The sequence below is a fragment of the Mobula hypostoma genome, chromosome 1 (assembly GCF_963921235.1).
Source record: "Mobula hypostoma chromosome 1, sMobHyp1.1, whole genome shotgun sequence".
Classification (NCBI taxonomy): domain Eukaryota; kingdom Metazoa; phylum Chordata; class Chondrichthyes; order Myliobatiformes; family Myliobatidae; genus Mobula; species Mobula hypostoma.
In genome coordinates, this window is record NC_086097.1 from 180,259,801 (window position 1) to 180,275,474 (window position 15,674).

General features: G+C 41.2%; 1 protein-coding gene across 1 annotated transcript in view; it reads right to left on the bottom strand.

Annotated features, from left to right (window-relative positions):
• Positions 1 to 8,050: 8,050 nt before the first annotated feature.
• Positions 8,051 to 15,674, bottom strand: part of riok3 (RIO kinase 3 (yeast)) — a 47,284-nt gene continuing 39,660 nt past the window's right edge. Inside the window, exon 13 of the mRNA XM_063060654.1 lies at positions 8,051 to 8,269. Coding sequence (XP_062916724.1) covers positions 8,177 to 8,269 — 93 coding nt within the window. The 3' untranslated portion in view covers positions 8,051 to 8,176. The remainder of the gene's footprint in view (positions 8,270 to 15,674) is intronic.

Below are 15,674 nucleotides of genomic sequence, written 5' to 3' on the forward strand. Positions count from 1 at the left end.
ATAGCAGATGGAATACAGTGTTGGGAAGTGTACGGTCATGCACTTTGGTAGAAGAAATGAAAAGGTTAACTAAATGGAAAGAAAATACAAAAAGCTGAGGTACAAAGAGACTTGGGAGTCACTGTGGAGGATTCCAATGACATAACAAGTTGAATAAACTAAACTGATTAACTTAAACAGAAACATATGAAGGACAACCAGACTAAAAGGTGAGGGGATGTGGCAGATGTGACAGCTTAACATTCAAATCATCAATTCTTACACCAAGGCAGGAGTGAGCAGAGCACCACGACACAAAGAAGTCGTCCTGCATTAGCAAGGTCCCTCTAAAGCAGACATTTCATAGGAGAAAGGAGTTTCAAGATGTGCTGTCCAATCTCTTCTGAAGAAGCACAAAGAAATGGGCACGGCTGAGGACCAACAACTCAGTATAGCAGACAAGAGATACATGAAACTGACATCCCTTCGAAGTTGGAAGAAGTCCAGCACCGCTATTAGCTTTGAACTCACAGAAACCACTGAAACCCAAGTACACTCCTCTACCTTCTGGATAAGTCTTGACAGAAGTGGTCTTCATGGAAGAGTTGCTGTCAAAAAGCCACTCCTCTGAAGTGGAAACAAAGCCAAAAGGTTCACCTATGCACAAAAACACAAGAATTGAGGTGCTGAATAGCAGCAAGTGCTCTGGACTGACAAGTCAAAATTTGAATTTTTTTACTGAAACATGAGGCAGTTTGTCTGGAGAACAGCTGGAGAGCACTGCATAGACGAGTGTCTGCAGCCAACAGTGGAACACAGTGGAGGTTCCTGCAGGTTTGGGGCTGCATTTCTGCAAATGGAGTTGGTGATCTGGTCAAAATCAATGGAATCCCCAATGCTGAGAAATACAAGCAGATTTTCATCCATCACGCATACCATCAGGGAGGCATCTGATCGGTGAAGGGCAATGACCCCAACACATGGCCAAAGTCATAAAGAACTATCTTCAGCAAAAAGAACAAGGAGTTCTGCAACAGATGGTATGGCCTCCACACAGCCCTGATCTCAACATTATTGAGGCTGCCTGGGATTATCTGGAGAGGCAGAAGCAAGTGAGTCAGCCAAAGTCTGCAGAAGAACTGTGACAAGTTCTCCAAGATGCTTGGAACAATCTACCAGCCAATTTTCTTATAAAACTAAACCCAAAAGTTTTAAAGGCATAGGGTGTTCAAACCAAATATTGATCTGATTTAGTTTTTTACTATTTACTGCTCTTTATTGTTTCTTTTTGTATTTAGAAACCTTTCACTTCATTACTTTTGAAAGCATCGTTCCTTTACAGAAGCAACACACACAAAATGCTGGAGGACCTCAACAGGTCAGGCAGCATCTATGGAAATGAATAAGCAGTCGACATTTCAGGCCGAGACCCTTCTTTAGGACTGAGAAGGAAGGGGGAAGGTGCTTTACATATTTTTCAAAGCATTTGACTTTGCAAGGTACTGGACACAATATTCACAAGAAAACATAAACATATATTATAGACAAAGTTTATAAGAAAACTATTAGCAGCAAAAAATCCTTTTTAGAGCAAAGTGGCCGTAGTGTTGATATACTGTACTGATTAGTTTTACAGTATATTCTGCTGTTCAGTGAGATCATAGTTGACCTGTGATAAACCCCCAACTTTTTTCTTTTGACTTTAATATCTTGGGGAACATGTCTGCTAACCAAGGATTTGAAAATTAACAAATGAGAAGTTGTCACAAACACAAGAAAATCCACAAATGAAGTTGTTTCATTTATAAACTGCAGTTGCTGTGGCAATGTACTAACTGACTGCCTCAGGACAGAAACACCTTTACTTTAAAATAGGGCAGCAGAGGGTAAAGTGAGTTAAAGGAACAATAAAGTCTAATTTTTTGTATCAAAGCAACTGGCCAAAGCTGCTCTGGCTCCCCAGGGCACTCATCTCAAAGTCAAATTTGCACTTATTGTCAGAGCAACATACAAAATTTCAGCATCTGCAGAATATCGCGTTCATGTTCTGCATTTATTGCCATCTGCACAAGTACATGAATACAGAGGTGCAATGTAAAACTTACTTGCAGCAGCATCACAGCATGGAGCATCATATAAGCAGCATTCACAAGTAAAACATTAAACATAAATTATACACAATTTTAGCAGGAAAGAACTTAAGTAGAACAAATGAAAATATCAATTTTAATGTAAAGCAATCAAAGTGGTCATTTGTGGCTAAACAGTAGTGATAAGGGTTGCGCTGGTTGATTCAATAACTGAATGATTGAAGGGAAGTGGCTGTTCTTGAACCTAGTGATGTGAGACTTCAGTGTTTTGTACCTCCTGCCCAATGGTAGCTGCAATAAGATGGCATGACCTGGATGGTGAGGATCTTTGATGATGAATGTTGCCTCCTTGAGGTGGGGAGTGTGCCATGATTCCTAGCATTAGGATCAACCTTTTGCTCCAGAGGCTGTGAATGCAGATCAGTGATTAAAGCAGGCCGCAAAAATCCTGTCTCACTTTTTTCAATGTGCACTCTCTGGCCAATCTAATCACATCACTGATTATCAACCATTCCCAACATGGATGGTTCTCTCTCAGAATACTCCCTTATCTGATCTTCTAAAATACTTCAGATTAATTAAAAACTTGGATCTCATTGTTCTCTACACCACAGAAATGTGACATATTAGGCCATATTCAGCCTATTGAACCCATTCTGGTTCATAGAGTCACCCCAATAATCCCATTCCCCCACATTTGTCCTGGGGGCTATTTGCTCCCATACTTCCCTGCTTGGGGTCATTGATGAGAACTCAGTTCAAATTCTTCCATGGCAGTAATGTAAATTCAAGTGGCTATGCAAGTACAGGGGGAGGTAAATAACCCCAAGTATGGCATGCTTGCCTTCATTGCTTGAGGCATTGAGTACAGAGTCAGGAAACACACACAATATTCTGGAGGAACTCAGCAAGCCAGGCAGCATCTATGGAAAAAAAAAGTATAGTCTCGGTCCAAAACATTGACTGTACATTTTTTCATAGATGTTGCCTGGCCTGCTGAGTTCCTCCAGCATTTTGTGTGTGTTGCTCGGATTTCCAGCATCTGCAGATTTTCTCTTGTTTTTGACAAGAGTCAGGAAGTCCTGTTGCAGCTGCATATAGCTGGTTAGGCTGCATTTGGAGTATTGTGTGTAATTCTGGTCACCCCCATTACATGAAGGATGTGGTGCTTTGGAGAGGGTGCAGGAGAAGTTGTTGCCTGGTTTAGAGCATATTAGCTATAAGCAATTTATTATTAAAGTATGTAAATGTCACCATATACTACCTTAAGCTTTATTTCCTTGCAGGCACACACAGTAGAACAGAAAAATGAAATTAGAATCAATGAAAAACTACACACAAAAACTGACAACCAACCAAAAATATGCAAGAGAACATGTGCAATAAAATAATAAATAAATATACTGAAAGCGTCATTTAAAAGTGAGCCCATAAGTTGTGGATACCAAGCAGTGATGCTAGGAGCTGTGGTGTTTAAGAGGCTGTTAGGCACATGAATAGAGCAATAGAGGGATACAGTCTGTGTACTGATAGCCTTGTTCCTGTGCTATCAAAGTCAAGTTACTGTATATGCATATACGTGTACAGGTGCAATGAAAAACTTACTTGCAACAGCATCACAAGCAGATATCCCAGAATCTAAATCAGGTTTATTACCACCGATATGTTGTGAAATTTGTTGTTTGGTGACAGCAGGACAGTGCAAGGCATAAAAAAAAACTAAGTTACAATCATTAATATTTAAATACATAAATAAGTAGTGTAAGAGAGGAGTAGCGAGTTAGTGGTTATGGACCATTCGCAAATCTGATGGCGGAGAGGAAGAAGCTGTTCCCAAATCATTGAGTTTAGGTCGTCAAGGTCCTGTTACCTCCTCTTTGATGGTAGTAACAAGAAGAGGGCATGTCCTAGGTGGTGAGGGTCCTTAGAGATGGATACTACCTCTTGAAGCCACCTTACCAGGTGGTGATGCAAACAGTCAAAATGCTCTCCACCATACATCTACAGAAAATAGCCCGTATTCTCTTGCTGAGGAGACAAACTTCAGGAAGTATTTCACATGAGGCCTCAGAACAGCCGATGTAATCTCAGCAAGACTTGTATACACTAACTTCATGCAGCAAGTGCTTGCAATTTTACTTCTGTATCTCATGAACACTCTGCTGCATGCTAATCCCAACTCAAATGATCACAATGCCATCTATACATAAGAGGAACAATCTCCTTCCAAGGGGATTGAAGCACAAAACTCTTAATAGTTGCATTTTTTTCCCCAGATGAATTATTAAACACCAAGTTCTGGCATTATTCTAATGAGAAACTGAAATGTTATCTCAGTTGCATTGGTTAATCTTTATTTCCTGAATCAACATTACAGAAAGAGACTTCTTGTTGTCGATCACATTGTGATTCATGTTTCAACTTCCATTGGTTGTCAGCCTTGGGAATTTTTTTTCCATATTGTCACATGTACTGAGATATAATGACTGGCATATATTGTGAAATTTGTTGTTTTGCAGCAGTAGTATAGTGTAATACATAATAAAAGAAACTATAAATTATAAGAAGTACATTTTAAAAATTAATTAAACAAGTAGTGCAAAAAGAGAGCCCAAAATATAGGGAGACTGTGCACATGGGCTCTTTGTTCATTCAGAAATCTGATGACAGAGGAGAAGCTGCTAATAAAGCTGTCCTTGAGTCTGGGGATATGTGCTTTCAGACTTTTGTATCTTCTACCTGATGGGAGAAGGGAAAATATATAATGTGGGTAGGGTCTTTGCTTTTGCTGGCTGCTTTACTGAATTAGCGAGAAGTATCAACAGAGCTGAGGGAGGGGAGGCTGGTTTCTGTGCCTCTGTCCCTCCCTCTGCAAATGGAACCTCGAGTTCCTAGTGTCAAGACCTCCAAAGATCTAACCGATCCCAGCATATCAATGCAGCTAAAAGGAGGCAAGGCAGCAGTTATATTTCAGTAGGAGTTAGAGGAGATTTGGTTTGTCACCCAAACTTATACAGATGTACTGTGGAGAGCATTCTGACAGGCTGCATCACTGTCGGGGAGGTGGGGGGAGGGGTGGCTTCTGCACAGGATCGAAAGAAGCTAAAGAAAGTTGTAAAATTAGTCAGCTCAGTCATGGGTACTAGTCTCTGTAGTATCCAAGACATCTTCAAGGAGCAGTGCCTCAGAAATGTGGCATCCATTATTAAGGACCCTCATCACCCAGGATGTGCCCTTTTCTCATTGCCACTGTCAGGAAGGAGGTACAGAAGCCCGAAGGCACACACCGAGTGATTCAAGAACAGCTTCTTCCCATCTGTCATCCAATTCCTAAATGAATACTGAACCCATGAACACTTCCTCACTTTTTTATTATTTCTATTTTTGCTCTATTTTTAACTATTTAATACACATAGTGTATATACTTACTGTAATTGATTTACTTTTTTTCTGTATTATCATGTATTGCATTGTACTGCTGCCACTAAGTTAACAAATTTCACAACATATGCCCATGATATTAAACCTGACTCAGATGTGCTGAACTGTACCCACAACTCTGCAGTTTTTTGCAGTCATGTGCAGAGCATTTGCCATAGCAAGCCTTTATGCATCCAGATAGGATGCTTTCTGTGCTGTGTCAATAAAAATTGCTAAGGGCTAATGGGGAAATGCCAAATTTCTTTAACTCCCCAAGAAAGGTGTGGTATTGCTGTGCTTTTTTTGGCTTTTGTGTCTATGTGCTTGGATCATCACAGGATAATGATGATGTTCATGTTTTGGAATTTGAAGCTCTCAACCACAGAACTGTTGATTAAGATATGAGCATGTGCACTGTCCCTTTCCTGAAGACAATGACCAGTTCTTTGCTATCAGTTTATTCTGCACTGTTATTGTTTTACCTCGTACCTAATTTTTACCTAATTTATGAATTGATCTGTATGAACGGTCTGTAAAACAGGCTATTCCACTATATCTGGTACATGTAACAACAATAAACCAATTTAATTAGACGAGTTGAAGGATTTCAGTTCCAGGCAGAGATTGGATAAGGGCTATTATACACCATACACTAGAAAGATCAAGATGTGACTCAATGTAAGTTTTCAAAATCAGGAACAATCCTACTAGAAAACAGAGTATACTTTTAAAGAGGCTTTCCTCATTAACCAAGCTTTTGCTCATTTAATATGATGTAGCTCTACTTTAATCTGTTTAAACAAGCAAGAAATCATGGGGAGAAAGGAACTGATAAAATGAATTAAAAGTTTATAAAATAATGAAGGGCTGAGATGAGGTGGTCACTATCTCCCCCCGCCCCAGAGTAGGAGAGTCTAAAGCTAGAAGGCACAAGTTTAAGAAGGTAACAATTTATAACAAGGATTGAGATGACAAGTTTTTCCACACAGACTGTGATAAGTAAGCTGTCAGAGGAAATGGGAAAGGGGAATACAGTAACAAACTTAAACAGGTACATGGATAGGAGAGGTTTAGAAGGACATTTGGCACATGCAGGCAAAAAGGAGTAGCTTCAGAAAACAACCAGGTCAGCATGGATGAATTGTAAAGACATCATGAATGCTTAAGGTCAAAGACATTTCAGGTCTGATAAAGGAACCCCCAATATTAACTGTTTCTCTTTCCACCAATGCTGCCTGACCAGTTGAGAAAGTTACAGCACTGAAAAAGGTGTTATGTTGATCAATAATTAACTTGCCAGACATTACAGCTCCCAAATATGATTAATGCTAAGAAAACTGGAAATGAAGTTCTGTACAGTTCCTTTAGTAACCACCGAATTCTCAAGGAAACTGTTAACTTGCTAGTTAACATCTGCTGTGATTATCCATATCCATCTTTAGAAACTGGTATGCATTGTCCAAGAAGGCATTGGAAAGGTTTCAACACAAATTTTCAAACTGTAAGTGGATAAATTATTCAAAAAGGATGGATTTAGAGAAAAGAATAGTTGAACAGCAGCCACAAACTGCCCAGTTCTTTACCAGTGATGCCTCCCAGTTTCTGGTAGTATCCCCACCCTCCTGTTCCCCATCTGCCTCCTGTCTCTATATCGGTGATGTCAAGTGTTTTATGAAATGTCAATCTTGCAAATTGATCAGTTTTATCAATTTGTCATCACATTTAAAAAGCTTGAGGGGAAAGGCTGCTCACCGATTCCACTCAGAGACAGTCTTAGAAATGTCTCCAACCGCAAACCTAAAGGCCGAACTGGTCCATTCTGATCCTTCAATATTATGATGAACTGATTTAAGGCACATGGCACCTTGGCTAATCAGGAAACTACAGCCTGTGATAATCTGAAATGTATCAGAAAATGATCAACATACTCTACAAATCAGTCCACATCCATGAAAATAAAAAGTAGTGGTCTATTTGATCCCAATATCTAACATTTTTAATACCTTTTAGATTTGTGAATGATCATTTGACAATTAACAAATAAGTATTCTTAAATTACCTCTGCTGACTTACAATCACTCTAACCTGCCATTTGCTTTGTAATCCATTTCAATTAACAGATTTATGGTAAGTAGTTTCTCAACATTTCAAAACCAAATAAAGGCAAAATAATCTATTTAGCTTTAAATTACATTTTGTGAGTACCTCAGTTTTAGAAAAGTTATACTGGGACCCGATCTGCCAATGAACATGCTAAATGTTCAAAGGCAGAACCTGCTCCTCATGGAATCAGGAAATGACCACAGATTTTATTTTGACAATATTTCAGTGCCTTGCTGGCAGCAAGCCACATGTGCGGTTACAATCAGATGTATAAGCATATCAATCACACAAAATATAATTTAAAGTTTCACTTGCTTAAGATTTTTTTGTTAAAACTTTGAAGCATTTATTTGTTATCCAGGAATCTATAGTGCACATAAAGGAGGTTCAGCTTTCAGCATTACCACGCTTACCAGATTTCTGTCATAATAAATATCAACCACAAAAATCTTCTGATGCTCGTTTCAAATTTTAATCCAGATTCAATTGCAGTGCCAGCTCAGTTGAATCCCAGCTTGCCAAGTTTCCTTTCGCTTTCACCAAAAAAAAGCCAGCAAAGTAAAATATTTAAAAGCTTTCCTCTTTTAATCATCCGCTGGGCTTTCATCAGACTCGATCTCTGCAAATTTCCCATGCTTTTGGACGTGATCTTCATTTAATTTTTCCAAAATCTCGATCTGCAGATAAATCACAACACAAGAACATCATTTTGAAGTAGGGGCAATGAACTAAAATTATTGCAGCTGTCTTGAATAGAAATATCTAACTTCCACATCTAGACAAAAATAAGATCACTTACCAGGTGACTGAAGCACTAAAAGATTACCACAGAACATGAAACAAGCCTTAGAGTCCATATTGTTGAGAGCAATTAAGAAAACTACAAATAATCCCATCTGCGTATGCAATGTTCATAACCCTCCAATCCCTGCACATTCATGTGCCTATCAAAGAGGATCTTAAATGCCTCTATAGTATCTGTCTCCACCACCACCCCTGAGAGCGCATCCTAGACATCCACCATCCTGTCTAAAAATCTTGCCCCTTACATCATCTTTGAACTTGCTTCCTTTCACCTTAAATGTATTCCCCCTGGTATTATATATTTCAACCCTGGGAAAATGATACCAGCTGTCTACTCAATCTACGCTTCTCAATCTTAAAAACTCTATCAGATCTCCCCTCAGCCTCTGCCACTGCAGAGAAAACCACCCAATTTTGTCTAACCTCTCCTTATAATACATTCCCTCTAATCCAGGCAGCATCCTGGTGAACCTCCTCTCTAAAGCCTCAGCATTCTTCCTACAATGGGACGACCAGAACTGAATCCAATACCCCAGATGTGGCCAACGAGCATCTTAAAAACGGGAGCAGGAAAATGACCTGGGAGGTATGGATACAAAAATCAGTGAATGTAGCAGGGTAGGCTGAGACTGAGTACACAAAGGGTGCATCACTCTGAACTTTATTAATATATCACAGAGTACAAAAGCAGGGAAGTTACACTGAACCTTTATTAACACTGGTTTGGACTCAGTTGGAGTTTTGTGTTCAATTCCAGCTGCTATGTTATAGGAAGGGGGTGAAGACATTAGAAGGGATCCAGGAAGGATGTACAAGAATGGTTCCTGAAAGGAGTAATGGCAGTTAAGGGACAGAGCTAGGCCCTTGTGTTGTTTCTTTTGTGCCTATAAGCTGTTTGCCTTGTTGGTTATGTCTGTGTTTCTCATATTTGTAATTTTTGCTATTCTGCTCTGATCTGTACAGCACTTTGGTCAACATGGGTTGTTTTTAAATATGCTATATAAATAAATTTGACGACTTGAGAGCTGGCATGTTATCATTAGAGAAGGCAGAGGGCAACTTTGGTAGAAGTATACTGTATAAAATGATGAGGTTTTGGACCGGGTGGATGGGGAGGCTGTTTCCATTGGTGAGAGTGGGGGTGATGGGATCAAACAGCAATTCACTTGCACATCAGAATCATATGAAGAAAGACTGGATGAACTGGGCTTGTGCTCGTTGGAATTTAGAAGATTGAGGGGGGATCTGATTGAAACGTATAAGATCCTAAAGGGATTGGACAGGCTAGATGCGGGAAGATTGTTCCCGATGTTGGGGAGGTCCAGAACGAGGGGTCACAGTTTGAGGATAGAGGGGAAGCCTTTTAGGACCGAGATTAGGAAAAACTTCTTCACACAGAGAGTGGTGAATCTGTGGAATTCTCTGCCACAGCAAACTGTTGAGGCCAGTTCATTAGCTATGTTTAAAAGGAAGTTAGATATGGCCCTTGTGGCTACAGGGGTCAGGGGGTATGGAGGGAAGGCTGGGTTCTGAGTTGGATGATCAGCCATGATCATAATAAATGGCGGTGCAGGCTCGAAGGGCCGAATGGCCTACTCCTGCACCTATTTTCTATGTTTCTATAATTATGTCATGGAATTGATTGTTTCACAGTACAGTGCAATGCCATAAAATTATGATAAATTACAAAATAAATAAATAGTGCAAACAAAAGGATTAATAAGGCAGTGTTAATTGAACGTTCAGAAATATGATGGCAGAAGGGAAGAACCTATTCCTGAGTTGCTGAGTGTGGGTCTTCAGGCTCCTGTACCTCCTCTCTGAAAGTATTAATGAGAAGAAGGTCCACTCAACCCAATCTACTGCATTCATTGTTAGCAGTGTGATACTCTGTACACTGGAGAAACCAAATGCCAATAGGTGATCCTTTGTGAAGCATCTGTGTTCAGTCCACAGCCTGAATCTGAACTTCCCATTCCTTTACAGTTTCTCATTCCACAGATGCGGCCAGATCTGATGAGTTTCCAACATGCTGTGTTTTCACTTTGGCCATGGGTTAATTTGCACAGTAAAGGCTGATTTATACTTCTGCGTCAAATGGACGCCGTAACCTACACAAGTGGCCTATGCACGTTGGTGTGTCTGGTCGCTCTGCAATTCGCGCACGCCATGCATGTGCATACATCTGCCCATGCAAGGCTTCATGGTCATGGTAGTCTTTCTCGGGGTAAACAAGTTTAAAGCGAGCATCTTTTTTCGTAAAAGTGAAATGTGTCCTCCATAATTTCAGAAGTCTGTAAAGCTTTATGGAAAGCATTGCAGCCAGAGTTCCTTCCCTGCCCTTCAGTCGCCCAATGGGAAGCTATTGCAGCGTAGGAGAAAATGCGATGCTACCAAGCGGACCAATCACAATTGTTGCGGTCTGCATTGCCACGACGTGTAGTTACATTTTGGGAGAGGTGCGCATCAGGCTACGGCGTAGGGATCCGCGTAGGCACTGCGTAGGGTTCGTGGCTACACCGTACCTACGGCGTCAATTTGACGCAGAAGTATAAATCAGCCTTAGGTAGCTTGTACATAAATGAACCAAGTGAGACATCGTGTGCAGACTGCAAGATAGGAGACATCAAAAACCTGTGATCAATGTGGTCACTGGAAATAACAGACCTACAGTTGAGTAACATCACCACGGCAACCAAGGCCTTAAGGGAACAGAGAGATACTTTAGGTATAAACCCACCAGACCAGGAGATGGAAGATGATGTTAGAAGCAACTGATCAGGAAACTTCTTGTCTTAGATTGGTCAAGTAGTAGTAACTACATTTTGGGTGTTTAAAACTGGGAGCTCCAATGCACAGGAACACCAGAGAGGTGAACTCACCCAGTTCTGTCCTGGGTACAGTTCTCCCCGTTACTGAAGACATCTACAAGAGGTGACATCTCAGAAAGGCAACATCTGTAAGGGACCCCCAACATCCAGGTCATGCATTTTTTTTAATGCTGACATCAGGAAGGAGGTACAGGAGCCTGAACACTCACACCTCAACCTTCAACATGGGGTTCTTGAACACAACTGAAAGACTAATTCTAACTCGGACTACATTTTACTCAAACTTGCACGAATGTCATTAGGTTTATTTTATTATGTATAATTTGTTACTTTAAGTTTGCAATTTATGTTTGTCATAAGACCAAGACAAAGGAGCAGCGAGCCTGCCCACCATTTGGCCCACTGAATCTGCTCTGTTAATACCCTCTCAACCCCATTATCCTGCTTTTTCCCTATAAACTCTGACGCCGTTAATAATCAAGAACCAATCAACCCATTTTAAATATATCCACGTACTCTATTGTACAGATGCAAAAAAACTAATTTTCAAGGCAAGTATACCCTGACAATTTCTCATGACAATAGACTTGAACTTGAAAATATGTTGTGCTTTGTACAGACAAGGAGAGAAAGGACCACAGCAGTGAGGTAAACAGGCCTCCTCCTTCCTCAAGGTGAAAGATTGATCAAATATATGCCTGCTTGAGTTGAGAATAGAAGTAACTCACTTTCTCCACTACACAGATCCCTCAAACAGATCAGATGTTGGGAATAGCAAAAGTGGTGCACTGCGGGAGGAGTGTGGGACAGGGGGCAGAAGAGGAATGTGAGCGATGGGAGGTTGTGCAAGTGCAGACACACCCAGCCCTGATATACCATCTGATTTCAAACAATTGGTTTATTGATCATTACAGAATATCCCTCTGGTGCCTCCCACTCTCTCCCACTTTTCCCAACCATGATTCCCCTTCCTGTCCCCTCCCCACTCTCAGTCCAAAATAGAGATCCATATCAGAATCAAGCTTATCATCACTCACATATATCATGAAATCTCTACAATACTGTGCAAAGGTCCATAAGACCATAAGACATAGGGGCAGAATTAGGCCATTCAGCCCATTGGGTCTGCTCCACCATTCCATCATGGCTGATACCAGATCCCACTCATCCCCATACACCTGCCTTCTTGCCATATCCTTTAATGCCCTGACCGATCAGGAAACTACCAACTTCTGCCTTAAATGTACCCACGGACTTGGCCTCCACCACAGTCTGTGGCAGACACAGAATTCCACAGACGTACTGCTCTCTGGCTATAGAAAAAAAAATCCTCCTTACCTCTGTTCTAAAGGGTCGCCTCTTAACTTTGAGGCTGTACACTCTAGTTCTGCATACCCCTACCATAGGAAATATCTCCACATTCACCCTGTCTAGTCCTTCAACATTCCATAGGTTTCAATGAGATCCCCATGCATTCTTCTAAATTCCAGTGAGTACAGGCCCAAACTTACCAAACACTCCTCATACATTAACCCCCTCATTCCCAGAATAATCCTTGTGAACCTCCTCTGCATTCTCCCCAATGACAACACATCCTTTCTAAGATATAGGGCCCAAAATTGTTGACAATACTCCAAGTGCAGGCTGACTAATGTCTTATAAAGCTCAGCATTATCTCCTTGCTTTTATATTCTATTCCCCTTGAAATAAATGCCAACATTGCATTTGCCTTCTTTACTACAGATCAACCTGTAAATTAACCTTCTGGGAGTCCTAAATCCCTCTGATGTTTGAACCTTCTCACCATTTAGATGATAGTCCACACTATTGTTCCTTTTACCAAAATGCATTATCATACATTTCCCAACACTGTAATCCATCTGCCATTTTTTTTGCCCAGGGTTTTATCTTGTTAAACAGCCTCATGGGTGGCACTTTATTAAACTCCTTCTGAAAATCCAAGTAAATGACACCATTTCCTCTCCTTTGTCCACCCTGCTTGTTACTTTCTCGAAGAACTAACAGATTTGTCAGGCAAGATTTCCCTTTTACAGAAACCATGCTGACTTTGACTTATTTTATCATTAGTCTCCAAGTACCTTGAAACCTCATCCTTAATAATAGACCAACACTTTCCCAACCACTGAGGTTAGGCTAACTGGCCTATAATTTCCTTTCCTTTTAAAAAAGGAGTGAGAGAGAAACTGGAGAATTATAGACCGGTTAGCCTGACATCGGTGGTGGGGAAAATGCTAGCGTCAGTTATCAAAGACGTGATAACAGCACATTTGGAAAGCAGTGAAATCATCGGACAAAGTCAGCATGGATTTGTGAAAGGAAAATCATGTCTGACGAATCTCAGAATTTTTTGAGGACGTAACTAGTAGAGTGGATGGGGAGAACCAGTGGATGTGGTATATTTGGATTTTCAAAAGGCTTTTGGCAAGGTCCCACACAGGAGATTAGTGTGCAAACTTAAAGCACACGGTATGGGGGTATGGTATTGATGTGAATAGAGAATTGGTTGGCAGGCAGGAAGCAAAGAGTGGGAATAAACAGGATCTTTTCAGAATGGCAGGCAGTGACTAGTGGGGTACCGCAAGGCTCAGTACTGGGACCCCAGTTGTTTACAATATATATTAATGACTTAGACGAGGGAATTAAATACAGCATCTCCAAGCTTGCAGATGACACGAAGCTCAGCGGCAGTGTTAACTGTGAGGAGGATGCTAAGAGGATGCAGGGTGACTTGGATAGGTTAGGTGAGTGGGCAAATTCATGGCAGATGCAATTTAATGTGGATAAATGTGAAGTTATCCACTTTGGTGGCAAAAACAGGAAAAGAGATTATTATCTGAATGGTGGCCGATTAGGAAAAGAGGAGGTGCAACGAGACCTGGGTGTCATTGTACACCAGTCATTGAAAGTGGGCATGCAGGTACAGCAGGCGGTGAAAAAGGCAAATGGTATGCTGGCATTCATAGCAAGAGGATTCGAGTACAGGAGCAGGGAGGTTCTACTGCAGTTGAACAAGGCCTTGGTGAGACCACACCTGGAGTATTGTGTGCAGTTTTGGTCCCCTAATCTGAGGAAAGACATTCTTGCCACAGAGGGAGTACAAAGAAGGTTCACCAGATTGATTCCTGGGATGGCAGGACTTTCATATGATGAAAGACTGGATCGACTGGGTTTATACTCGCTGGAATTTAGAAGATTGAGGGGGGATCTTATTGAAACGTATAAAATTCTAAAGGGATTGGACAGGGTAGATGCAGGAAGATTGTTCCGGATATTGGGGAAGTCCAGAACGAGGGGTCACAGTTTAAGGATAAAGGGGAAGCCTTTTAGGACCGAGATGAGGAAAAACTTCTTCACACAGAGAGTGGTGAATCTGTGGAATTCTCTGCCATAGGAAACAGTTGAGGCCAGTTCACTGGCTATATTTAAGAAGAATTAGATATGGCCCTTGTGGCTAAAGGGATCGGAGGTATGGAGAGAAGGCAGGTACAGGGTTCTGAGTTGGATGATCAGCCATGATCATACTGAATGGCAGTGGAGGCTCGAAGGGTCGAATAGCCTACTCCTGCACCTATTTTCTATGCTTCTATGTTTTTTGCCTTCCTCCCTTCTTAAAGGGTGGAATGACGTTTGCAATCTTCCAGTCCTCTGGGATCATGCCACAATCAAGTGATTCTTGAAAGATCATGACCAATGCATCCGTTATCTCTTCAGCAAACTCTCTCATGACTCCGGGATGCAGTCCATCTGGCCCAAGTGACTTAGCCACCTTGAGACCTTGGAGTTTGCCTAGCACTTCTTCCTTTGTAATACCAATGGCACTTACTTCTGTTCCCTGACACTCACAGACCTCTGGAACCCAAACTATGTGCCCAAGACTTTTGCACAGTATTGTAGATCGGCTGGCTGCATGGTGTTGCAACATCAACCTCGCACTCAACAACAGCAAGACCAAAGAACTGATTGTGGAGTTCAGGAATGGGAAGATGGATGACCAGACACCAATTCTCATTCTGAAGTCAGCAGTGGAAAGGGCAAGCAGATTCAAGATTCTGGATTATCAAGATCTGAGGATCTAACCTGGGCCCAACACACTGATGCAATCACAAAAATGGCATGCCAATGTCTCTACTTCATTAGGACTAAACAGCAAGTTCATGAGGAGATTTGGTATGTCACCAAAAACTAGCAAATTTCTACAGATGTGCAGAGGAGAACATTTTCGCTGGTTGCATCACTATTTGATATGGCGGCTCCAATGCACTAGAGGCTGCCGAGTATTATAGACTCAGTCAGCTCCATTACAGGCACAGTCCTCCCTATCATTGAGGGTATCTTCAAAAACCGGTGCCTCAGTATAGTGGCATTCATCACTAAGGACCTTCACTATCCAGACAAGCCCCATTCTCATTACTAACATCAGGAAGGT